Source organism: Nomascus leucogenys, chromosome 7b, assembly GCF_006542625.1.
Source record: "Nomascus leucogenys isolate Asia chromosome 7b, Asia_NLE_v1, whole genome shotgun sequence".
NCBI lineage: Eukaryota > Metazoa > Chordata > Mammalia > Primates > Hylobatidae > Nomascus > Nomascus leucogenys.
The window spans coordinates 48,173,199-48,199,233 of NC_044387.1; the positions used below are offsets into that span (position 1 = coordinate 48,173,199).

Here is a 26,035-nt window from a genome sequence, read left to right on the forward strand (position 1 = left end):
TGCCTCTCTATGCTAACAGAGTGCTCTCAAGGGCCTGGTAGGCAGCCCGAGGTGGAAGGTGGGCTCGCAGGAGCTGCTATGGGCTGCATCTTAGAGTCTTCCTCTGCCAGTTAAGAGCCTGTCCTGAGAACCTGAGAAAACTACTCAGGGGCATACTCATGTGAAAGGCAGAGGTAGCTCTGCCTTCAAACCACATGAGGTTGAGAGGGTCTGGAGATAACTCTTCTAACCATACATGCTGGGATGAAAGCCGTGTTTTTGCTCTGTTTGGGTCTGGCTTGTTTTGTTTTGGCTTTTTCTTTGAAAATACATTGTTTAGAAAAAAGATTACAAACAGCTATACTAACAGGCTATAGGGAATGATGGTGAGGTCAGTGTTTTTTCTCTCTCTACTTATTTTACAAGATTTTGTATAAATGTTCTGTTTTTCTGAGACAGGGTCTTTTGCCCAGGCTGGAGTGCAGTGGTTTGATCATAGCTCACTGCAGCCTCAACCTCCTAGGCTTAAGCAACCCTCTTGCGTCAGCCTCCTGAGTAGCTGGGACTACAGGCATGTGCCACCACAACTGGCTAGGGTTTTTCTTTTTTTTTTTTTGGGGGGGGGGGCGTAGACACAAGTTCTTGCTCTGTTGCATAAGCTCAAAACTTCCGGGCTCAAGTGATCCTCCCACCTCTCAAAATGCTGGGATTATAGGCATGAGCCACTGCCTAGCCATTTGTTTTTTTGAGACGGAGTCTCACTCTGTCGCCCAGGCTGCAATGCAGTGGCACCATCTTGGCTCACTGCAACTTCTACCTCCTGGGTCAAGCAATTCTCCTGCCTCAGCCTCCTCAGTAGCTGGGATTACAGGCATGCACTACCACGCTCAGCTAATTTTTATATTTTTAGTAGAGACGGGGTTTCACCATGTTGGTCAGACTGGTCTCGAACTCCTGACCTCATGATCTGCCTGCCTCGGCCTCCCAAAGTGCTGGGATGACAGGTGTGAGCCACTGCAACCGGCCGTGCCTAGCCATTTTTGTGTAATGTCCTTTTTTTTTTTTTTTTTGAGATGGAGTCTCGCTCTGTCACCCAGGCTGGAGTGCAGTGGTGCGATCTCGGCTCACTGCAAGCTCTACCTCCTGGGTTCATGCCATTCTCCTGCCTTAGCCTCCCGAGTAGCTGGGACTACAGGCACCCGCCACCATGTCTGGCTAATTTTTGTATTTTTAGTAGAGACGGGGTTTCACCACGTTGGCCAGGCTGGTCTCGAACTACTGACCTCAGGTGATCCACTCGCCTTGGCCTCCTAAAGTGCTGGGGTTACAGGTGTGAGCCACCACATCTGGCCAAAATAAAAGACACTTACAATGAAAAAAGAACAAAGTTAACACTCCCTTGGCTCTGTGGGACTTGGGGAGAGTGGGTCACTGATTTCCATATTTGGCTCTGTGTGGAGCCCTGGGCTGAGGGCAGGGAGGAGGAGACTGAGCAGGAGGGTGGGGTGCATTCCCATGAAACCAAAGCACCCTGCTCTTCTTTTATGTATTGAGCTTTCAAGGACTATTTTACTAGAGGGCTGGTGGCAACAAAGAAAGGCTAAAATAGTGTTTTCCAAGTAGCCTTTCTTTTAGGAACACTTTCTTTTTCAAATCATTTGGGAAAGAAATTATTCTACGACTTATTTGCATCCCTCCCGTGACTTAAGCTGAGTGTAATTTGACCTTTTCTTGATGACAGGAATCATCATTTTGTAGCCAATGCACTCAGCTGCTGTCCCAGGGCACCTGAGGCCTCAGCACAGCAGGTCTGTATAACACTGCCTACCTCACAAGCGTGTCGGGGAGTGCGTAAACATGTGTAATGCAGCACAGTACCTGGTACAGCACAGGCACTCAATCCATGCTTACTTCTGAGGTCAACATGATAACAGCTGTAGATCCTAAGTGTCACTACCACTGTTAGGACTGCTGTGGCCACAGGTGTGTCCTGAGCATCAGGCCACATGCAGGATTGTTTTGAAGCCGGCCCCACCCCATGTCGAATTTGCTGTTTGTACTCAACCGTGGTCCTGGGAAACAGCTCAGTGAGTGTCCTAGACATGCACTCAGTGAGGCTGGGTCCTCAGAAGGGCCTCGTTCAGTCCGTGGGCTGAATTCACAACACTGACTGCAACTGCTCAGAAGCCTGTTTCCTATTAGAGAGGGGATGATGTGGAGCTTAGATACTGGGAGGTGTTACTAGACATGGCGTCTGGTGGTCATGAAGGAGGGGCATACGAGAAAAGTAGAGGGTGTTTTTGCTTGGTTTTTCAGAAAGTTTGCACGTCTTGGGAGAAGTTGAAAAAAGTCTCATGCTTACGAGGGCACAAAAATGAAAACCCTGCTCAAATGTGGATGTGCATGTGCATGTGCATGGTGGTGAAGGCATGTGTACCTCATGTACTCCAGCCGGTACACAGAGAGGAGGTAGGTGGACATAGCGAAGTCCAGCTTGTTGATGAGTGCGGACACCTCGGGAGGGGGGTCCAACAGGTTGATGATGGTGCTGCGGAGCTCACTCAGCTCAGCCTGGAGGGAGAGAAACATCCGAGGGCTCATGGGGCACCTCCCAGGACAAACAGGTCCCAGTGGCTGGCAACATGTGTTAATAATGGCAATGAAAGAATCTGCCCTAATTGGCACACAGAGCATGGTAAAAATGAGATGTGAATCCTTACGGGGGTGACTGTGTCGTTCTTCATGGCTGAGTTATATTGGAGGACGGACCGCAGTGGTTCCTTGCTGGGAAAGGTGAGCAAGGGGGACTTAGTGGCTATTTCACAGACCCCCTCGTACCATTCTTCTGGCCAGAGTCCTGCAATAAAGTGAACATAAATGAGGAAATCACCTTGGTCAGAAAGCACTGCAGTGAGGTTGACTGACAATTTCTATAGTCATGGGTCCTTTGAGACAACTATCCCAAAAACTAGGCACAGAAACGAGTCTGTTACCTAACTTGGACAGACTTTTCCTAAGGTGTGTGGCATTCTCAGCACCCTAAACTACATCTGGGGACAGTAACACTTGCAAATACTTGCAGGAAGAAGCAGCTGCATGTGGACTCATTTAAACATGCTCGCATTCATAATTATGTGGGCTCTGACCTCACCTTTACCTTCATTCTGCACTCCGTCTTCCCCGGGAGAGAGATGATCCCCCTACCTGAGCCCTCCACAGCGAATCCCATCAGAACAGAATACAGCCAGAAGTCTCGGAAGAGCTTCTGTAACCGAGGCTTAGCTTCTTTGATGGGCGGCAGTCGTCGGGTGAGCTGATGCGCCAAGAAGAGAGGGAGAAAGGTTATTTGCTCAGGAAACCCTAAACCCTGTAGGTGTAAAATCAACCACAGATTCATTCTCTAAGAGCATTCTCAGAAACTCAGACTGGGTAGGAAAAGGCACACTGAGCAGTGATAATTTTGCCAATAAGCATTGTCCATCCATTCATTTACTGAGTCCCTAGTGCTGTGCCAGGGAGGAAAAAGCCCTGTTCCTGCACTTGAAGGACTTCCTGTCTAGTTTGGAGGCAGGTGAGCAGTTACAGTGGGGTGGAGTTCCCAGAGAAAGTGTCATGGGTCTCTGAGTTAACATTTGAGGAAAGCTTAGCCAGGAGAGAAGAGAAGGCAGCCTGTCCAGCCACAAAAGCATTAGGACCTAAGCCTGGCACTGTGGAGGGCAACAAATGCTCAGGAAAGGCAAACAATGGATATGAGCCAGAGCTTGGAGGAAGGGATGCCACTGGGGAGGCAGGGAGAGCCCAAGAACTCTCATGGGCCAGGCAGCACAAATTTTCCAAACAGTAATCTTCGGCAGAATCCCCATATATGTAACAGGTAAAGCAGAGTTGCTTGGGTGCAGGCTGTTGTCCCTGTGTTCCTGCTCCAGATGCTGGTGGGAAGCAGGGAGAGACTCATCAGTGGCATAAATGGTTAAACTTGGCCAGGCACGGTGGCTCACGCCTGTAATCCCAACATTTTGGGAGGCTGAGGTGGGCAGATCACCTGAGGTCAGGAGTTCAAGACCAGCCTGGCCAACATGGGGAAACCCCACCTCTACTAAAAATACAAAAAATTAGCTGGGCGTGGTGGCAGGCACCTGTAATCCCAGCTACTCGGGAGGCTGAGGCAGGGGAACTGCTTGAACCCGGGAGGCAGAGGTTACAGTGAGCCAAGATCGTACCATTGCACTCCAGCCTGGGCAACAAGGGCAAAACTCTATCTCAAAAAAACCAGAAGGTTTAACTTGTGCACGATGCCCGGCTGGACAGGCTGATCCTTACAGACCCCCCAGTGGATGTCGAGCTCCCATCAGTGGTGTTGAGCCTGTGGTAAGCAGGGGCTTTGCTACCTCCAAACACTTATGAGCACCCAGTATGGGCCAGGCACTGGGCCAGGGACAGAGACGTGGGAGAGATGAAGACATCATCTCTTAAGGCGAGGAGGGCACAATGGGATGGGCTGTGACACATCATGCACAGCAGGCAGGACTGTAAACTGTCACAACACTTCTTTGAAAGCAATTTGGTAATATGCATCAGAAATTCTAAATATCCCCACATATTTCACCCAAAATCCCATCCCTGAGAAATCCATCCAAAAAATTTTAAGAAGCTGATTTAGGCACAAAAATGTTGTAACAGCAAAATAAATAGAAACACACTAAATGTCCACCTGAAAGGGGCATTTAAATAAGTAATGGTATATTAAGAGTATAATAAATTGGCCGGGCATGGTGGCTCACGCCTGTAATCCCAGCACTTTGGGAGGCCGAGGCGGGCAGATCACGAGGTCAGGAGATCGAGACCATTCTGGCTAACACGGTGAAACCCCGTCTCTACTAAAAAATACAAAAAAATTAGCCAGGCGTGGTGGCGGGCGCCTATAGTCCCAGCTACTCGGAAGACTGAGGCAGAATGGCGTGAACCTGGGAGGTGGAGCTTGCAGTGAGCCAAGATGGCGCCACTGCACTCTAGCCTGGGCAACAGAGCGAGACTCCGTCTCAAAAAAAAAAAAAGTATAATACATTAATTATTTTTGAGATAGGGTCTCAATGTGTTACCCAGGCTGGAGTGCAGTGGCATAATCATAGACCACTACAGCACTGACCTCGATCTCCCAGGCTCAAGTGATCCTCCCACCTCAGCCTTCCCAGTAGCAGGGAGAACAGGTGTGCTCCACCATGTCCAGCTAATTATTATTTTATTTATACTTTTTGAGATGGAGTCTTGCTCTGTCGCCCAGGCTGGAGTGCCGAGGCACCTGCAACCTTTGCCTCCCAGGTTAAAGCAATTCTCCTGCCTCAGCCTCCTGAGTAGCTGGGACTATGGGCATGCACCACTATGCTCCGCTAATTTTTGTATTTTTAGTAGAGATGGGGTTTCACCATGTTGGCCAGGCTGGTCTCAAACTCCTGACCTCAAGTGATCTGCCTGCCTCGGCCTCCTAAAGTCCTGGGATTACAGGCGTGAGCCACCACACCCGGCCTAATTATTATTATTATTATTTTTTCCAATTCAAAACTTTTAATTTAAAAGTAAACTTTACTGTCAAAAATGCAAACTTGGGGAGGGGAGAAAGATCACACGCAAGGCTGCCACTTCACACTTGGAGGGCTGTACAGCAGCTGGGCAAAGGCGCTCCTCACTTCCCAGACGGTGCAGCGGCCAGGCAGAGGTGCTACTTACTCACTTCCCAGACGGGGTGGTGGCCAATGCCCGGCTTAATAATAATAATAATACTTATTATTATTATTATTTTTCTTTTTTTCATGCAAACAGACACCTTACTGACTTTTTACATTTTTTTGTAGAGAAAGGCTCTCACTATGTTGCCCAGGGTGGTATTAAACTCCTAGGTTCAAGAGATCCTCCCGCGTTGGCCTCCCCAAGTGTTGGAATTACAGGCATGAGCCACCATGCTCAGTCAAGAATCATATTTTCTAAGACTATTTGGTGACATGTGGAGAACTCACAATATGTCAAGTGAAAAAAAATGCAAAATGTATAAATAATATGATATAGATTTTTAAAAATCTAAATATGTATGTATAGAACAAAGATGGGAAAAAGCAGCCACATATTAAGATTATTTCTGGGTTGCTAGGGATTTCACTCTTCTTTAATGTCTGTATTTCCTGGAGCTCTTCCATGAACATGTTCCTTTTACAATCAAAGGGAGGGTGCAGGTGCCGGTCCAGGGCTTGGCAACCTGTGTGGAAGAAGGCTCCACACCTCTGCTCGAGAGCCACCAGTGCACTGTGTCCTTGGGAAGAGTGGGCCAAGACCTGGGGGTGCAGGGTGGGCTCTGGGTAGGTGCTGAGGAGGTGGGGCGCTTTGGAGAGGGCTATGTGGAGGGCAGCAGCCGACAGAAGTGACACAGGGCAGGAAATCTAGAGCCACACAGGATGTGGCCACAAAAGGACAGTTGACAAGGGGCTTCCAGTTCAGCTAGTGGCCAAGGACGGTGACAGTAAGAATACGCAACTGTGGGACTGACTGTCTCTGAAGTGATCGGCCTCCCAGGATTAGGTCCCAAGTGATGGTGGAGATATGAAGGGGTTTCCAGACTACAGAATTCAAGGCTTATGTGGCTAAGAGGTTCTGGTACCTTCTAAAGAGAACTAGACTTTGGTGGTTATGGAAAGGGTCGAGCTTCTAGAATGCTTCCCTCTCAATGAGAACAGTAGCTCCACGTGGCTGGGAAGCTCAAAGTGGTTTTGACACAGAAAAGAAGAAGTAAGTGGAGTCTATCTTTGATTTGGGATCCTACTCCTGACCGTGAACTTCTTGGCTCCCTCTTGAGGACGTCAGCTTGAAAGTGACTCTGTGGGTTCTCCCTGCTCTCTGACTTCTCCAAGCCTGCTGGCCACTGTCTTGGCTGAGACTGCTGTAGTCTCCAGAAAGACCTGCTCACTCCTAAAAAGTATCAAGGTCAGGCCAGGTGTGGTGGCTCACGCCTGTAATCCCAGCACTTTGGGAGGACGAGACAGGCAGATCAGGAGGTCAGGAGATCGAGATCAGCCTGGCTAACATGGTAAAACCCCATCTCTACCAAAAATACAAAAAATTAGTCGGGCGTGGTGGCACACACCTGTAGTCCCAGGTACTCGGGAGGCTGAAGCAGAAGAATTGCTTGAAACTGGGAGGCCGAGGTTGCAGTGAGCTGAGATCGCGCCACTGCACTGCAGCCTGGGTGACAGAGCGAGACTCCATTTCAAAAACAAAAAAAAGTCAAGGTCAGGTGGGAAGTGGGAAGACTGAAATAGACATTTGGCTGTTATATCTCTTTATTCTAAAGAGATATAACAGCCAAATGCAACACATGAAACCCTGACCAGATAAAAATAAAAAAGCCATAAAATACATGTTTGAAGTCATAGAGTAATCTGACTTGGACTAGACATGTGATATATGTGAGGCTTGTGATCTTCCCAGGAGTGACGGTAGCACAGCACAGCACAGGGCAGAGACCCTTCCATGGAAGAAACACTGGTGCTAGTGCCCAGGGCAGAAGTGAGTGATGTCTTTAAGTGAATATGGAAAAATATTAACTATTCTACCTAGGTTGTGGGTGTATGGATATTTAGTATTCAATTATTCCAATTTCTCTGTGTATGTATACATATTTTTTTTTAGAGACAGGGTCTCTGTCGACCAGGCTGGAGTAGAGGGGTACAATCATAGCTCACTGTACATGCTCAAGTGATCTTTCTGCCTCAGCCTCCTGAGCAGCTGGGACTACAGGTGTGTAGCATCATGGCCCAGTTAATTTTTTTTTTTTTTTTGTAGAGATGGGTTTTGCTAGCCAGGCGCAGTGGCTCATGCTTGTAATCCTAGCACTTTGGGAGGCTGAGGCGGGCAGATCATCTGAGGTCAGGAGTTCAAGACCAGCCTGGGCAACACGGTAAAACCCTGTCTCTACTAAAAATATAAATATTAGCCAGGCATAATGGCAGGCGCCTGTAATCCCAGCTACTTGGGAGGCTGAGGCAGGAGAATCACTTGAACCCGGGAGGCAGAGGTTGCAGCAAGCTAAGATGGAGCCACTACACTCCAACCTGGGCAACAGAGCAAAAACTCCATCTCAAAAAAAAAAAAAAAAAAAAAAAAAAAAAAAAAAAAGAGAGAGAGATGGGTTTTGCTATGTTGCCCAACCTGGTCACGTACACATACACACACACACACACACACACAAAATGACAGGGCAAAGGTTTCAAAATTTTAAACCTGGTAAATCTGGGTACGGGTATACAGGAGTTGTTCTACTACACTATTCTTTCAACTTTTTTGAAAGTTTGAAGTTATTTCAAAATAAAAAGTTTTCCAAACTTTAGTGATCCTCCTGCCTCAGCCTCCCAAAGTGCTGGGATGATAGGCGTGAGCCACTGTGCCTGACCCCTCTGTATATTTTTAAAATTTCATGTTAAAAGATGGAAAAGTCTGGATGAGGTAGTTCACGCCTGTCTTCCCAGCTCTTTGGGAGGCCAAGGTGGGAAGATCGCTTGAGGACAGACGTTCAAGACCAACTTGGCCAACATAGTGAGACCCCGCTTTTTTCTAACTAAAAAAATTTTTTTTCAAGTTGGAAAAAATATCTAGCCATAAGACAAGCCTTGAATCTGCAAAAGAACAATGGAGCATGTGTGACAGGAGGTACTGCTCTACAGTGGGGGCTAAAGCCATACACAAGCTTCGGTGGCTCACGCCTGTAATGCCAGCACTTTGGGAGGCCGAGGCGGGTGGATCACGAGGTCAGGAGTTCAAGACCAGCCTGGCCAGCATGGTGAAACCCGTCTCTACTAAAAATACAAAAAATTAGCCAGGCGTGGTGGTGGGCACCTGTAGTCCCAGCTACTCGGGAGGCTGAGGCAGGAGAATGGCGTGAACCCGGGAGGCGGAGCTTGCAGTGAGCTGAGATTGGGCCACTGCACTCCAGCCTGGGTGACAGAGCGAGACTCCATCTCAAAAAAAAAAAAAAAAAGCCATACACAAGCTGTTACCACTAAATGGGAAAATGATTGAAAAATGTCAATGTCAAGAGGGACTGAAATCAAATTTTTTCAATAGTGGGTTACATGATCAGAAATCTAGATAGGCAGGAAACATACTGGCTTTATTTATTTATTTATTTATTTATTTATACAGAGTCTCACTCTGTCACCCAGGCTGGAGTGCAGTGGCATGAACTTGGCTCACTGCAACCTTTACCTCCCAGGTTCAAGCAGTTGTCCTGCCTCAGCCTCCCGAGTAGCTGGGACTACAGACATGTGCCACCATACCCAGCTAATTTTTGTATTTTTAGTAGGGACGGGGTTTCACCATGTTGGTCAGGCTGGTCTTGAACTCCTGACCTCAAGTGATCCACCCACCTTGGCCTCTCAAAGTGCTGGGATTACAGGTGTGAGCCACCACACCTGGCCGGTACTGGCTTTAAAAATAACAAAAGTAATACATACACATAGAAAAAGGTCAAAGTATATAGAGTGAAAAATGAATGCTGTGTCCCCTCCCAGACCATTTCTGTGAATAAATATGTCATACCATAAAATGATGAGGACTAACATTTCCTGAATGCCAGGCACCACTCTATGTGCTTTCCACACATTCATTATCTCATTTAATTTTCTCGTTTAATTAATGAGATAAATTATCTCATTTAATTTTCACAACAACCTCATGCAGTAGGTGTAACTGTCACCTTCATTTCAGACAGCAGAATACTGACAGCTGGAGGCCAAGGGGCAATTTCAGCCAGGGTGGCTGGTGATGCCTTGGTGAAACCAAGAGCGAACAGTGAGAGCAGCGGCCACCTGCTGGTCTGCAGGGAAGGTGCCCTGGGCAGAAAGAATAGCAAGTGCCAGGGCTGTGCTGGGGCTGGGCTTGGCATGTGTGAGAACAAGACAGAGAATGAGGGAGGTGGGCCCAGGAGGAGTGTGGGCACAGGCAGCAGCCTCTGCCTGTGGCACCACGCTGAAGACTCGGTATTGTGTGTGACAGATGAAGGCTCTGAGAAGACAGCTCTGACAAAAGCTAGAGTGCAAAATCAGACTCAAACACAACCACCGGTCTGTGTCCTGAACACAACGGACCTTTACACTCTGGAATTTCTCAAATGGAGCAATGCACAGACACCCCCATGGGCCCCCTGCACACCCGCAGATTCTCCTAGGAGTCACATTCTCTCTTCAGATAGACTCTGGGTGCCAACACTCCCAAACATGCTCTCGAGGAGCAGTCTCTGTGATAAGCTGATCTTCCAGACAATCCAGAATATTCTTAAAACTTTTTAGATCATAAAATTTAAAACACAAATTAAAAAACAAATTATCATAAGGCCGGGCACAGTGGCTCATGCCTGTAATCCCAGCACTTTGCAAGGCTGAGGCGGGAGGATCACTTGAGCCCAAGAGTTCAAGACCAGCCTGGGCAACATAGTGAGACCCTGTCTCTACGAAAAAGTCAAAAGTTAGCCAGATATGGTGGTGTGCACCTGTATTCCCAGCTACTTGCGTGGCTGAGGTGAGGAGGATTGCTTCAGCTCAGGAGGTTGAGGCTGCAGTGAGCCAAGATCACGCCACTGCACTCCAGCCTGGGTGACAGAGTGAGACCCTGTCTCAAAAAACACATAGGGCCAGGCGTGGTGGCTCACGCATGTAATCCCAGCACTTTGGGAGGCCAAGGCGGGAGGATCACTTCAGTCCAGGAGTTCAACACCAGCCTGGCCAACATAGTGAAACCCCATCTCTACTAAAAACACAAAAAATTAGTTGGGTGTGGTGGTGTGCGCCTGTAATCTCAGCTACTCAGGAGGCTGAGGCGGGAGAATCGCTTGAACTTGGGAGACAGAGGTTGCAGGGAGCTGAGATCGCACCACTGCACTCCAGCATGGGCAGCAGCATGAAACTCTGTCTCAAAACAAACAAACAAAAACCCATAAACACAAAATGTGTCGCAGCCTCAGAGATCCCCATGAATGCCTAAGTGGCCCTGAATTTGGGAGGCACTGCTCAGTAATAGTCCTATCTGTCCCACAACAGACAGGAGTGCTGGGCCGCACCGACTGGCAACAAACACAGCAACTCTTGACTGGAGAAAGGTCCATGCCACGATGTCCTTATTCTGTAAGCCACTAATTTTGTCCTCTCTCCTCCACCTTTCACTGAGGAACAAGCTCTCGGAAGGACAGAGACACCTGCCTAGTAGCTGAGCCAGCCACATCAGTCCTGGAGAGTAGGTGGAGGGCAGATGCTGTGATCATCCCAGAAGAGAAGACACAGTTGGAGGCAGATGCATGATCTCTACTTTCAGCTACCCTCAATGCAGCCTGGTCCCCAGAGGCCTGAAGAGCACCTTGTTTATGTGGTGACCTCAGGAGGGGTTTCTCCTGCACCAAGCCTATGTGTGCATGCTAACACAGTAACCATCATATACTCAAAATATCAGCTCTAAGAACTGGAGATGAGGAGCTGCAAGCCAGTCTGCAGTTATCAAAGGCACAGCTGAGGGGGTTTGTGCTGACCAAGCTAGTTGCCTGGTGTTTGGATTGGGACATATTTACTTTGGAAAATATGCAGCAACAGCCCAGCACCAAAGTTCACATCAAAACCCCACTGATGACCTTGGCTGCTTTCATCTCTGAAGCGCCACTTCTCAGAAACACAGAGGTAAGTTGGGCTTCTAATGTTTCTGCTGATTATAAATTATTTGTGGTGTTTACAGATAGGCAACTGGTTCATTTTTCTAGCAAACTAAGAATTCAGAAGCTTTCTACACTGTTTTAGAAGTGGGAAATGGTTCCATTTTTCAATGTGCCTATTATAAAACTGTGTCAGTTCCATTGTTGGGAGAGTTGACAAAATTAGAATAGGAACTGTGGAATAGATGAAAATATTATACTTATATTAAATTAATCAAATTGGATAACTGTCCTGTGATTATGTATGAGAATATCCTTGCTCTTAGGTATTTTCCCTGAAGTATTAGTATTAAAGGTTAGAGGGGCCGGGTGCAGTGGCTCACGCCTGTAATCCCAGCACTTTGGGAGGCCGAGGCAGGTGGATCACGAGGTCAGGAGTTCAAGACCAGCCTGACCAACATGGTGAAGCCAAGTATCTACTAAAAATACAAAAATTAGCTGGGCGTGGTGGCGTGTGCCTGTAATCCCAGCTACTCAGGAGGCTGAGGCAGGAGAATCACTTGAACCCGGGAGGCGGAGGTTGCAGCAAGCCGAGATCGTGCCACTGCACTCCAGCCTGGACAACAGAGTTAGACTCCGTCAAAAAAAAAAAAAAAAAATGTTAGAGGAACAAGATATAGGAGACCTACTCTCAAATGGTCCAGAAGAAAAAATGTGTATGTGCATGCCCGTGAGTACACGTACACACAAACACACACACACACACACACACACACACACACACACACACACACAGAGAGAGAAAATGACAGGGCAAAGGTTCCAAAATTTTAAACCTGGTAAATCTCAGTACAGGTATACAGGAGTTGTTCTACTACACTATTCTTTCAACTTTTTTGGAAGTTTGAAGTTACTTCAAAATAAAAAGTTTTCCAAACTTTAGGCAGTTACTTCTCTCCCATTCTGTCTGCTCTGTTGGGCCTGGAGACCATACACCAGGAGGGACGACGGTTTATCGAGTGTTATGCTCTGATGTGTGATGGAAAAGACCAACCCAGCTCTGGCAATTAGCAAGAAAGCACAATATGAAGTTCCCAGAAAAAAAAAAGCAAAACAAACTTTTGAATGATTTATCTTTAAAATATATTGTTTCTCTTCAAATAGTAATCTGGATTTAATCACAACCTAGTGATAGTTTTAAATGTCTTCTACAATGTTTGTTATACTAAATAGCAAAACAATAGGAAGATTTACCTTCAGATCTTTAATTTCAATCCATAAAAGATATCAGAGATCTTTTCTCCTTCCTCTGGTAAGGGAATGATGAAAACTATTTTTGGCTTTTCATCAGATAATGTGGGAACAGGGTATAAGACGTTTCCAAATATAACTTCTGAATACCGGGATAAAACATGAATGTCTTTACTCTGCCACTCTATCTGGCCTCAGATACGTTTTCCTGAATGCTTATTTATTCAAGTTGGTTTTTGTTATGTTCTTTAACCTTATTTTTATCTGAGAAGAAAACTTTTTCCCCCTTTGTTCCTTCTTCTTTTGGCTTTCTTTTTTAAAATAGAGATGAGGTCTTGCTATGTTGCTCCAGCTGGTCTTGAACTCCTGGGCTCAAGCGATCCTCCTGCCTTGGCCTCCCAAGATGCTAAGATTACAGGCGTGAGCCCCTGTGCCTGGTCTTCTTCTTGATCTTAGCCAAAAGGCCAAGAAGTGATAAGAGGAAGACACCTGAAGTGTAGTTGGGCAAGGAGCCTTCTACCAGCTGCTTACTTTCTTTGTTCCTGACTTTTAAAAGTGTGTTGCTGTTGATACACAGTCTCCTGATGTGTAAAATGCTGGGAGGATGAAGCTAAGTTACACAAAGTGCCATTCAGAAACTGGGCCCAGTTCTATTTGCAGCTACATACATTAGAAATCATTTCTAGAGGCCGAGCATGGTAACTCATATCTGTAATTCCAGCACTTTGAGAGGCCAAGGCAGGCGAATTGCCTGAGCTCAGGAGTTTGAGACCTGTCTGGGCAACATGGTAAAACCCCATCTCTACCAAAAACACAAAAAATTAACTGGGTGTGGTGGCACACACCTGTGGTCCCAGCTACTTCAAAAGGCTGAGGTGGGAGGGTCTCTTGAGCCTGAGAGGAACAGGCGGCAGTGAACCAATATTGTGCCACTGTGCTCCAGCCTGGGTGACAGAGTGAGACCCCATCGTCTCAAAATAAAAATAAAAAGAAATCGTTTCTAGAAACTGTTTTCCCGTGTGTAAACTAGTGGCACTGCAGCCTCAGGCAGGTGCTGAGATGGGGACCTGGAAAAGGCAACAGGCATTTTCAGTCAGAAACAATGTGACTTTCCTGCTCCAAAATGTTCAATTCAAAAGTCTTTCTTAGTTGTGACTAAAACAAACTTTGAATTTACTATTTCAACAGTATTATAAGGCGAAGACCCAAGGAATGGGACTGGCACTGGGAAAACAGCTAGGAAGCTGCTCTGCACAGCCAGGGAGTCTGGAAGCATCCTGGTACTCCAGAGTGAACAAGGCTGAGCGCTTGATGTGGGGCTAGAGGCTCAACCAACTTGGTTCGAACCTAGCCACTGCCACTTATTAGTGACAGTGACGAAAGGCTCAGTCTCCTGATATGTAAAATGCTGGGAGGATGAAACTCAGTTACACAAAGTGCCTTATACAGCATGTCAGGCATCCAACAGAGGCCATTAACAACATTAACTACACTGACGGCATTTCAAACAGAGTATCCGAACAGTTACCCCATCTTCAGGCCTAATGAGTTCAAATATTTGCTTAGGAGTTGCAGCCAGTAACTCTTACCTGGCCTCAACTGGCAGCAGATATTCTGGGCCTCAAATATCTATCTAATAGGAAATGGTCACAGACACAAAATAAGCTTAACAAAAGGCAGTGTTTTGTTTTTTTTTTTTTTTGAGATAAGGACTCACTCTATCCCCCAGGTTGGAGTGCAATGGCGTGATCATGGCTCACTGCAGGCTCAAGTGATCCTCCTACCTCAGCCTTCCAAGTAGATGGGACCACAGGCGTGTGCCATCACACCAAGCTAATTATTTTTCTTTTCTTTTCTTTTTTTTTTTTTTGAGACGAAGTTTCGCTCTTTTTGCCCAGGCTGGAGTGTAATGGTGCGATCTTGGCTCACTGCAACCTCCGCCTCCCGAGTTCAAACGATTCTCCTGCCTCAGCCTCCTGAGTAGCTGGGATTACAGGCATGCGCCACCATGCTGGCTAATTTTTTTGTATTTTTTGTAGAGACAGGGATTCTCCATGTTGGCCAGGCTGGTCTCGAACTCCCGACCTCAGGTGATCCGCCCACCTCAGCCTCCCAAAGTGCTGGGATTACCGACCTGAGCCACCGCGCCCAGCCTATTTATTTAATTTTTCACAGAGATGAGGTCTTGCTATGTTGCCCACGCTGGTCTTGAGCTCCTGGGCTCAAGTGATCTTCCTGCCTTGGCCCTCCACAGTGTTGGGATTACAGGCATAAGCCACGGCGCCTGGCCGGCAGTTCTTTCTGGGGTGATTAGAAGTTGGGACCATGTATTACCTGTCTGAGTCAGCATTATAAACACCTATGGTCACTGTCCTGGCAAAACATGGAAGCATCAAAGCTCATCTACCCAGAGTGCAGTTAATAACCAGGAAGTAAGCAAGAGAAAGACAAAGGATTTGGCAGCCAAAACAGATTTGACAGGCCAAGTCAGATCCTCCTCTGAACGAGTCAGAGAGGAACAGATAAAGACCGGATTGCCATAATGCCTCTGTGCTAAAAGCTTATCTTGTTTACTTAAATAAAGGGAGTGCCCCTCAGGTCTTGAGTAAGAGCTTGCTGACATCACCCTCACACAGACTTTATCTCTTGTTTCTAACCCTGTGTTAGAAGCAGTAACATAGAAGATTTAGTTGCTCCTGACAGCAATGGGAGCCATTGTCTAAGAGATACAAAGGAGAAAAAAGTATACCTGCAGCAAGTGGTATCACCTCTGGGGCTGCCACCACATCATCTCACTATGCCCTGAGGGGGTCCCAGCACTAGACAAGTTCCAAATCTTTTGCAAATTAAACAACCCCAGGTCAGGCGTAGTGGCTTATGCCTGTAATCCCAGCACTCTGGGAGGCTGAGGTGGGTGGATCACCTGAGGTCAGGAGTTTGAGACCAGCCTGGCCAACACAGCGAAACCCCATCTCTACTACACAAAATACAAAAATTAACCAGGTGTGGTGGTGTGCGCCTGTAGTCCCAGCTACTCGGGAGGCTGAGGCAAGAGAACTGCTTGAGTCCAGGAGGCCAAAGTTGCAGTAAGCCGAGATTGCACCACTGCACTCCAGCCTGGGTGACAGAGTGAGACTCCATTTCAGAAAATAACAACAACAAAAGCCAAATACAACAACAACAACAACAAAAAAAAAACAACAAATTAAACAACCCCAAAGATTACACACATTTCAAGTATCTTTAGAATATGTTTTCAGAAAGCCTGGCCCATGGACATTTTTCAACAGCATCTCCATTGCAAAGGTGGAATGGTGTGAGTCACACAAGCATGGCTGAGTCCCTCTGATGCACATCCCTTCTGGGTGCTCTCCAGTCACCAGCCCCAGGTGCCCACTCAAGCTCAGCTCTTAGTGAAGTTTCCCTGACTCTCTGGGCACTTCCACTCCTACCACACAGGGTAGAGCCGCACCCCTTTCCATATCCCCATGTGCTCTGGCAGCATTATTTTGAGAGCCTTCGCTTTACTGCACGTCTGTCCCATCTGTCCCCTGACTGGTCCATGAGCCCCTGGTGGGAACTTTGTCTCTGGTACCTAAACACTGTCTGGAGGTGGTGGACAAGGTGTCTGGAGAAAAAGAAACTCCTCCCTGGGATGCCTGAGCTCCCAGGATTCTAGAAGGTTAGTTTTGCAAATCTTTAAAGAAGGGATTTTCACCAAGGGGCCCACGGACCCTTCAGTGAGGTTTATGAGTCCCACATCAAAGGTTGGGTGTCTGTTTATCTACATCAGATTCTCTTAAAGTCCATGATCCTAAAACAGTTGAGAACTAATGCTGTGAGGGCCTCTTCCTGAGTCAAAGCCACAGGGAACCTACCATGTGGATGCTGCAGCGGGGTGCGGATCAGCCAGGCCGCCTTTCACTGTGTTCTGTTTTCCCTCCCAGCTTTAGCTCTGCCAAAATGAAACACTTGTTCCACCCACTTCTCATTTTCCTCATCATAACATCTGCGTGGGGTGGGAGCAAAGGCCCGCTGGATCAGCTTGAGAAGGGAGGGGAAACTGCTCAGTCTGCAGATCCCCAGTGGGAGCAGTTAAATAACAAAAACCTGAGCATGCCTCTTCTCCCTGCCGACTTCCACAAGGAAAACACTGTCACCAACGACTGGATTCCAGAAGGGGAGGAGGACGACGACTATCTGGACCTGGAGAAGATATTCAGTGAAGATGACGACTACATCGACATCGTCGACAGTCTGTCAGTTTCCCCAACAGACTCTGATGCGAGTGCTGGGAACATCCTCCAGCTTTTTCATGGCAAGAGCCGGATCCAGCGTCTTAACATCCTCAATGCCAAGTTCGCTTTCAACCTCTACCGAGTGCTGAAAGACCAGGTCAACACTTTCGATAACATCTTCATAGCACCCGTTGGCATTTCTACTGCGATGGGTATGATTTCCTTAGGTCTGAAGGGAGAGACCCATGAACAAGTGCACTCGATTTTGCATTTTAAAGACTTTGTTAATGCCAGCAGCAAGTATGAAATCACGACCATTCATAATCTCTTCCGTAAGCTGACTCATCGCCTCTTCAGGAGGAATTTTGGGTACACACTGCGGTCAGTCAATGACCTTTATATCCAGAAGCAGTTTCCAATCCTGCTTGACTTCAAAACTAAAGTAAGAGAGTATTACTTTGCTGAGGCTCAGGTAGCTGACTTCTCAGACCCTGCCTTCATATTAAAAACCAACAACCACATCATGAAGCTCACCAAGGGCCTCATAAAAGATGCTCTAGAGAATATAGACCCTGCTACCCAGATGATGATTCTCAACTGCATCTACTTCAAAGGTAAGAAGCACCTTTACAGTTCTCACAGCAAATCCAAAACATACTCTTTTTGTATGTGGGTAGACTGAATGCCAAGAACTGTACTGTAGCTATAATTTATCCAGGAAAACTAGACACAAGATTGACTCTGGAACAGGGACAGGGAAGGCCAAGCTGAAGTGACAGTAGCATCTGATACTTACTGAGCCCTAACTCTGTGCTTTAACACAGCCTTGTGAGGTCATCACTGTTATTAGCATCCCCATTTTACAGAGGAAGCCACCAAGGCATGAAGTAAAAGGATGGGCCGGGCGCGGTGGCTCACGCTTGTAATCCCAGCACTTTGGGAGGCCGAGCCAGGCAGATCACTTGAGGTCAGGAGTTCGAGATCAGCCTGATCAACAGACCAACATGGTGAAACCCTGGCTCTACTAAAAATACAAAAATTAACTGGGCCTGGTGGTGGGTGCCTGTACTCCCAGCTACTTGGGAGGCTGAGGCAGGAGAATCACTTGAACCTGGAAGGCAGAGATTGCAGTGAGCTGAGACTGTGCCACTGCACTCTAGCCTGGACAACAGAGTGAGACTCCAACTCAAAAAAAAAAAAAGAAGAAGTAAAACGATGCTCCAAGGGCAGCCAGTTACTAAGGGGCAGAGCCAAAGCTGAACCCACGCAGGCCATCCCTAGCAATCTGTTAAATTGGAAGAAATAATACAAAAACTGTTTTAGCATCTGGCCAGCCTGGATTTGAGTTTTCTCTTTTCCTTTCCCAATTATCAATAAGCAGGAATATAGACAAAACGCTAAAGAAATGCACCTGTGAACTATTCAGCTTGAGCAGCTGACACTGACACCTACAAGTGCTTTTCAGGATACTTCTGAACTACTGGGCAGGTGGGATGGAGAAATAAATTACTACTTCCCCAGCAACTGTTCTGGACTGAGCACAAGGGCACTTTTTAAGGAGGTCACCCCACACATCACACACACATAGGACCCCTGGAATCCTAGGAATAAATGAGCATGGATTTGTAAAATCCAAACCTCTCTTTTCAAATATCCTCATCTGGACCAGACCAGAAGAAACCTCTACTTTACTCTCTAAGCTGAGAGTGCGGAAGGGGCGACACGAGGAATGGTTCGGCTTCAGGACTAATTGCAGTGACACATAACCACTTCTCTTTGCCACCAAGGACTACCAGGTACCTGCAAAGGGCAGTACTTGGAGGCCAGTGCTTTCTGCTACTTAGCCCCTGTGGTTTTATAGCAGCCCAGGTGAAGGAACAAGACCCTGCCCGGCTCCTGGCTTCTGTTTAGGGAAAGGGGGCCAGAGCCCCTCCTGATCTGTCCACACACCTGCTCTGTGCCTTGGCTGAGGACCCTGCAGCTCTACAAGGCAGGCATTCTGCTGGATAGGCCAAGCAGTGTCACTCTGACACCCAGGTTTCCACCCCAAGGCAAGGTACAATGCTGGCCTCCTGTGGGTGGAATCAAAGGCTGAGTTCTAACAGGCTTGTGGCAGACACACACACAGAGACCACACGTACGCGATGAACACACATATCCTTTTCATTACAGGTTATTAGTACACGTTTTGGAATTGAGCAAACAAGAGTCTAAGCCCTGGTTTCGCCATTTCTCGTTTGTGTGACCTCAGACAAGTCATTCAACATCTCTATGACTTAGTTTTCCTTTTCTTTATCACAGAGATAACACCCGCTCTGACAGGGCCGAGGGAAGAACCATAAGCAATGGCGATGCAACAGAGTGGCACATGGCAAGAGCTCAGCGAATTCAAGGGAATGAAACTGTAGATTACAATACTAGTACAATATGATAAACATATATGATATTGTTAGTGACATTTATAGCAAATAACCTGTGTTTAGGACTGACTTTAGAACAGGCTGGCAGAAGCATTTTTGGCAGCATCAAAGTCCTCCAACCTACTGGTCTGTTGGAGCCCCCCAAGCACACCAAAGAGCCTCTGCATTAGCCCTGGCTGAGGGTTCAGGGACAGGCAGAGAAGTACCATCCCTGCCTGCATGGAGGTGGAGAAATGATCAGGCATGGTCAGTTGACAATCTCCTAAACACAGTAACCCGTGTCATACCACAGTGTAAACACACATGCAAATGCTTCTGCTTCTTTTCCCCATCATATGAGAATAGTCACTCAATGCTGGGAATCACAAGGGATCAAATGCTAGGAGTACCCAAATCATTCAGGGATGCATCTCAAAGGGGAGGAGTGTCTAGAAGTGTAATTTTAATTTCACTTAATTTCATATGGAATCATCTCCATTACTAATTTTATTCTAGTTTTAATGTGATAATCACTTTGTAAAGCACAATAAACAGAGGCAGGCTGTCATGAGGAAGTCAGAAGGAAAGAATCCCAAGAGACATGGGACAGCTCCCTCCAAACTGAAAGGGCCATGATTCCTGAAAGAGCAATTTTGTCCCCAAGGTCTGAAGACACTTGTGGTTGTCACGACCTGGGGGGTTGGGGTAAGCATTACTGGTATCTAGAAGGGGGAGGCTGGGGATGTTGCTAAACACCCTACCATGCACAGGGCAGCCCGCATTGCCACCAACTGTTATCTGGCCCAAATGTCAAAAATGCTGAGGTTGAGAAACCCTGAGTGAGGCAGACTCAGGGAGAAGGGAATCGAGCTTCACTCACAGGCAGGCAGGAGCTGTCTGGTACTTTAACCTCCAAGACACCTCCTGCTCATCTCATCCTGGCTGTTCTACCCATCAGCTAGAAACCCTGAACAAGTTACTTCACCTCTGTTTCCTCATATGTAAAACAAGGATAACAAAAAGCACACAACTTGCATGTTGCTAGGAGCAGAAATGAGATAATACAGGAAAGGTGCTGAGAAGAATGCCCGGCACATGGCCAGTTCTCAACTACTAGTTACCCATTACTATTAGTTACTCACATCTTAGAGCTAACATAGACATGGGCTTATTCCTGGATACACAGCACTGTCCCCATATCTATAGTGGTGATCCTAAGGGCAACATGGCAACACCCAAATGTCTTGTTAGTCACTACCGAATCACAGTGTGAGGGATGAAGGCCATCAAGACAGAGCTGAGGCTGGCAGGGTGGCTCATGCCTATAATCCCAGTGCTTTGGGAGGCTGAGGCAGGAGGACTGCTTGAGGCCAAGGGTTTGAGACCAACCTAGGTAACATAGCAAGACCCCATCTACAATAAAAAAAAAAGACAGAAAGAAAAAATAGCCAGGCTTGGCATGTGCTTGTAGTCCAAGCTACTGGGGAGGGAGGCTGAGGCGGGAGGATCCCTTGAGCCTAGGAGTGTGAGGCTGCAGTGAGCTATGATGGCATCACTGCACTCCAGCCTGCATGACACAGCAAGACCTGGTCTCAAAAACAAAATAATAATAACAGTAATAAAAGCTGGAAAGAGCTCAAAGTTACTCATTTGACAGATCTGACAGATGAAGAAATAGAAGCGAGTTAGGTGTCTTACCATGGTCAAACTAGTTCGTATCAGACCCTAATCCAGAAACTATTCCAGTCGGGGTAACCTCTTGTTAACCTCTCTTGTTAGAAATGCAAATTTCTGCCCAAACCAGGCCTCAGGAATCAAGAGACTGTGGGGTCGGCTCTGCAGGCTAGCTGAATGAGGCCTCCAGGGAAATCAGATTCACTCTCAAGGGTGAGGTGATTTCCCTAAAGGAACCTTCTCATAACAGCCTCTTCCTGTGGCCTTTACAGGATCCTGGGTGAATAAATTCCCAGTGGAAATGACACACAACCACAACTTCCGGCTGAATGAGAGAGAGGTAGTCAAGGTTTCCATGATGCAGACCAAGGGGAATTTCCTCGCAACAAATGACCAGGAGCTGGACTGCGACGTTCTCCAGCTGGAATACGTGGGGGGCATCAGCATGCTAATTGTGGTCCCACACAAGATGTCTGGGATGAAGACCCTCGAAGCACAACTGACACCCCAGGTGGTGGAGAGATGGCAAAAAAGCATGACAAACAGGTATTTCACACTGTGTGTTTGTTCTTTTGATCTCCCAGATGCTGGGGGTGTCTGGGAATACTGGAAAATGGATCATTTTTTTAAAAAGGGAGAATTATGTACAAGTACCCAAGAACTTCCATACAGGGCCACTCTGTTAATTCAGCCCCAATTTGTTGCTTGAGATGAGAGATGATTAGAGAGCATTCATAAGGGACACATCTGCCCTCCAGGGGCCAGTTTCAGAAGTTAGGGGCAGGTGACTTAGAGACAGCTTGGAAACAATCTCAGCTCTGCTATGTACTTTGCTTTGTGGCTTTGGGTCCCAGCTTCATCATCCCTAAAATGGGGATAATTCCATTACTTCCCCGGGTCACTGTGAGAAAATAACAGAATCAGTGATGCTAAGCGCCCCTCCCAGTACTTGGAACCTAAGAGGCACTCAAAAAAAGATTGGCTCAACTCTTCCCTGCCCAGGAAATTCCAACTTAGCCTACCGAGGACACATCATTCATGATTTCCTCTATTATTATTCACTACTCTGTAGTTAAAACTGCAGGTGTTAAGTACTGTATCGAGATTATTATTGGGTCATGGCAGAAAGAATGGAGAGGTCTTATTTCTGTTTTACTGGATACTGGCTAGGCCCATATGAAGAAGTGATTCTGGTTTGAACCTCCTTATAGGACAAGAATACAAAAATATGCAACCAAACTGAGAAAAGTAGGCTCTTAGAGGAAGGGATTTGCCCGGGTAGCCAGTCATCATGCTCTGTGAATTTTTCCTTAACAACGTCCCTTCTGTAGCTGCCTCCTTCCATTCCTCCCTGCAGCCAGGCAGCTCTTGAGAAAGGGACTGCACTTTTTTTTTTTTTTTGAGACAAGGTCTTGTTCTGTCATGCAGGCTGGAGTGCAGTGGCATCATCATGACTCACTGCAGCCTCAACCTCCTGAACTTAAGTGATCCTCTCATCTTAGCCTCCTGAATAGTTGAGACTACAGGCGTGTACCTTCATGCCCAGCTAATTAAATTTTTTTTTTTTGGTAGCAATGAGGTCTTGCTGTATTGCCCAGGCTGGTCTTGAACTCCTGGCTTCACGCAGTCCTCCTGCCTTGGCCTTCCAAAGTGCTGGGATTAACAGGCATGAGCCGCTGTGCCTGACCCATTTGACTTTTAATTGAGATCCTACTTGGTGCCAGGTATGAGCTAGGTACTAGAGTGAAGAAGATCAAGCCTTCCTGCCCATCCAGCTGGGATTGCACCTTAAATCTCTTTATCCCCTGCAAAGTGCCAGACTGACTCCATAGGCACTACTGTTGCTATCCACCCCCTTAGGGATTGAGTAAGTTGAGACAAAGATTGAGAATGTTCAGCATTGTCTAGTATATACAGGAAAGGTTCTTTTTAAAAGTACACTACCAGATATTCGACTCCTTAATTACAAAAAAAAACACCAAATGCCTAAAATTGGGAAACCAAACCAGAGAATTATTTTAGATGCCTTTTTAAACCACAAACCAGGAAAAGTTCTGCTGCTAACCTTGAAGATAGGAAACGAACCACAGTCTCAAGGAAATAATCATGCAACAGAAAACACACCTCGGTTTTCAGTAGCGGAATTACAATGGAATGGGCTTCCTAAAATCCTCAACTGACAGTCCCGGAATATAAATTTTAATAAGTGCTATATCAATTCTGTGATAAATGTAACCCGTGGCCCTTTAAAGGGAAAATCATGATTCTTTTGTAACTTGTGGTTCAATAAAACTGGGCCCCTCTTTCCTTTTCTGTCTAGAACTCGAGAAGTGCTTCTGCCGAAATTCAAGCTGGAGAAGAACTACAATCTAGTGGAGTCCCTGAAGTTGATGGGGATCACGACGCTGTTTGACAAAAATGGCAACATGGCAGGCATCTCAGACCAAAGGATCGCCATCAACCTGGTAACCACTCCCTTGTCCACCCCCTGCCCCGTCCCCAGGGCCTGCCTCAGCACAGCCCCACCTCCACTTGCCCTTCCTACCCACCCCCCAATCTGATGTCCCAGCTTGGGGTGCTGAGTCTGCTCTTCGGCCTGGGTGGGGTACACAGAATGCCTAGTTTCGTGGATGCCAGCTGGAGAGCATGGCACCTGGCAGACACTTAGTGGGCAGGGAGGTCCCAAGAGCAGCCATGGGGTGAGCCCCACTCCCGCTGACACCAGCGACAGGGGAGACATGTGCTGCAGTCTGGGAAATAGCTACCCCCAGCCAAATCATGAAAGAGCCACTAAACACCTCACTACACACATACTTAACTTAAACCAATCAGGCGCTCAGCAAAAGAGAGGGAACACCAGTCCAAACAGTGCAGCAGACCCAGTTCCCCGTCCCAGGGAAGTGCGCAGCAGTGTGGAGAGCTGGCGCTGGAGTACCTGTCCTGCACCAGCCCCCACGACCCTCAGACCACAGGCACTGCCAAAAGGGAACATGAACCTAGCCGGCCTCTAAGTGCAACGGCTGCCCCTGACAGGTGGTGACAGATATTTTCAAAGGTGACCCTGACCAGCTGTGATTTCCACCTTACATGTTGTCTTTGGATCCTTTCCCTGAATGATATGAGATTGTGCTGGGCACTCTAGCCCTCTGTGTGCTGACCTCCAGAATCTGACAACTTTCCTTTCCAAACAGTTCAAGCACCAAGGCACCATCACAGTGAACGAGGAAGGCACCCAAGCCACCGCTGTGACCACGGTGGGGTTCATGCCACTGTCCACCCAAGTCCGCTTCACTGTCGACCGCCCCTTTCTTTTCCTCATCTACGAGCACCGCACCAGCTGCCTGCTCTTCATGGGAAGAGTGGCCAACCCCAGCAGGTCCTAGAGGTGGAAGTCTGGGTGTCTGAAGTGTCTTGGGGGCACCCTCATTTTGTTTCCATTCCAACAATGAGAACAGAGATGTTCTAGCATCACTTACGTAGTTTATGCTACCAATCTGAATTCGAGGCCCATATGAGAGGACCTTAGAAACGACCCAAGAAGAGAGGCTTGTTGGAATCAATTCTGCACAACAGCCCATGCTGTAAGCTCATAGAAGTCACTGTAACTGTAGTGTGTCTGCTGTTACCTAGAGGGTCTCACCTCCCCCGTCTTCACAGCAAACCTGAGCAGTGCGTCCTAAGCACCTCCTGCTCTGGTGACCCCATCCTTGCACACCTGGCTCTGTCACTCAAGCCTTTCTCCACCAGGCCCCTCATCTGAATACCAAGCACAGAAACGAGTGGTGTGACTAATTCCTTACCTCTCCCAAGGAGGGTACACAACTAGCACCATTCTTGATGTCCAGGGAAGAAGCCACCTCAAGACATATGAGGGGTGCCCTGGGCTAAAGTTAGGGCTTAATTTTCTCAAAGCCTGACCTTTCAAATCCATGATGAATGCCATCAGTCCCTCCTGCTGTTGCCTCCCCGTGACCTGGAGGACAGTGTGTGCCATGTCTCCCATACTAGAGATAAATAAATGTAGCCACATTTACTGTGTATCTGTTATAATTCTCTATTTTTTGAAGCTCAAATATCAAAAGCCAAATCCAAATTCCTGGACAACTCCAAGTATGATAAAGGCTGACAGGAAGTCACCTGAGCACCACAATGTGCCACAGCAGGGCACGTTCTCAGGACAAGACAGGTGTGTGCTGAATCCTGGGGAGGGTCTGTGCGGTACCCCAGAACTGTGCGGTGCTAAGCGGCACACAAGCCCCAGGGCTCCCACAGTCTATGCCAGGCTGCTGCAGCTTTCATCCCTCACACCTGGTCCTGCAGTGGGTCTGGTTTGACAGAGCAGATGACACCTGAGGAATATGTTTCTGGATCCTTCAATCCCTGGGTAAGACAAGTGAAATCCACAGAGGCTGCTCAGCACGCAAGAGTGCCAGTGCTCTTTCAGTGAGGGGACGACTGATGGTCACAGGTGCTGTGTGTGCAGGTGTCTAACTGTAACCCCCACAGCCTGGCAGATGAGGAATACAAGGGTTGGAAGAGTTCTGAAACCTGTCCAAGATGCCGAAGTAGTGGGGCTGGGTTCAAGTGCAGGTTGGCTGGACTCCAGGGACCACACAAGGAGTCCTGTCACAGGTTTCTGACCCCATGAGACCAATACCAGTAAGAAGAGCGGTAAAAGGGAGTAGGGACTGAAGGGGAATGTCACTGCCCTGTGTAGGCGTGCCTGTGGGTTATCTCACAGAGTCTCCTTACCCTCAATCCCTAGGGGGCTGGCACTGTTACCCCTCCTTTTTACAGCTGCAGAAGCAATTTCAGCTCAC

At 47.4% G+C, this 26,035-nt stretch overlaps 2 protein-coding genes across 4 annotated transcripts in view; one reads left to right on the plus strand and one right to left on the minus strand.

The window, feature by feature from the left end:
• PI4KA (phosphatidylinositol 4-kinase alpha) overlaps window positions 1-26,035 on the minus strand; it is a 147,403-nt gene that overhangs the window by 54,348 nt on the left and 67,020 nt on the right. For both annotated transcript variants that reach the window (XM_003281433.4, XM_030815901.1), the window contains exons 20-22: window positions 3,184-3,292; window positions 2,700-2,836; window positions 2,417-2,550 (exon numbers count right to left, since the gene is read on the minus strand). In XM_003281433.4, the coding sequence (XP_003281481.2) occupies window positions 2,417-2,550; window positions 2,700-2,836; window positions 3,184-3,292 (380 nt within the window). The remainder of the gene's footprint in view (window positions 1-2,416; window positions 2,551-2,699; window positions 2,837-3,183; window positions 3,293-26,035) is intronic.
• Window positions 11,000-25,253, plus strand: SERPIND1 (serpin family D member 1). Of its 2 annotated transcripts, XM_003281434.4 has the most exons (5): window positions 11,000-11,681; window positions 16,852-17,756; window positions 21,488-21,761; window positions 23,536-23,680; window positions 24,407-25,253. In XM_003281434.4, the coding sequence occupies exons 2-5, from the start codon at window positions 16,868-16,870 to the stop codon at window positions 24,596-24,598; spliced, it is 1,500 nt and encodes a 499-aa protein (XP_003281482.1). In that variant the 5' UTR covers window positions 11,000-11,681; window positions 16,852-16,867; the 3' UTR covers window positions 24,599-25,253. The 2 variants fall into 2 exon arrangements, with proteins under 2 accessions (XP_003281482.1, XP_012363597.1); XM_012508143.2 differs by lacking the exon at window positions 11,000-11,681 and having other exon boundaries at window positions 16,742-17,756.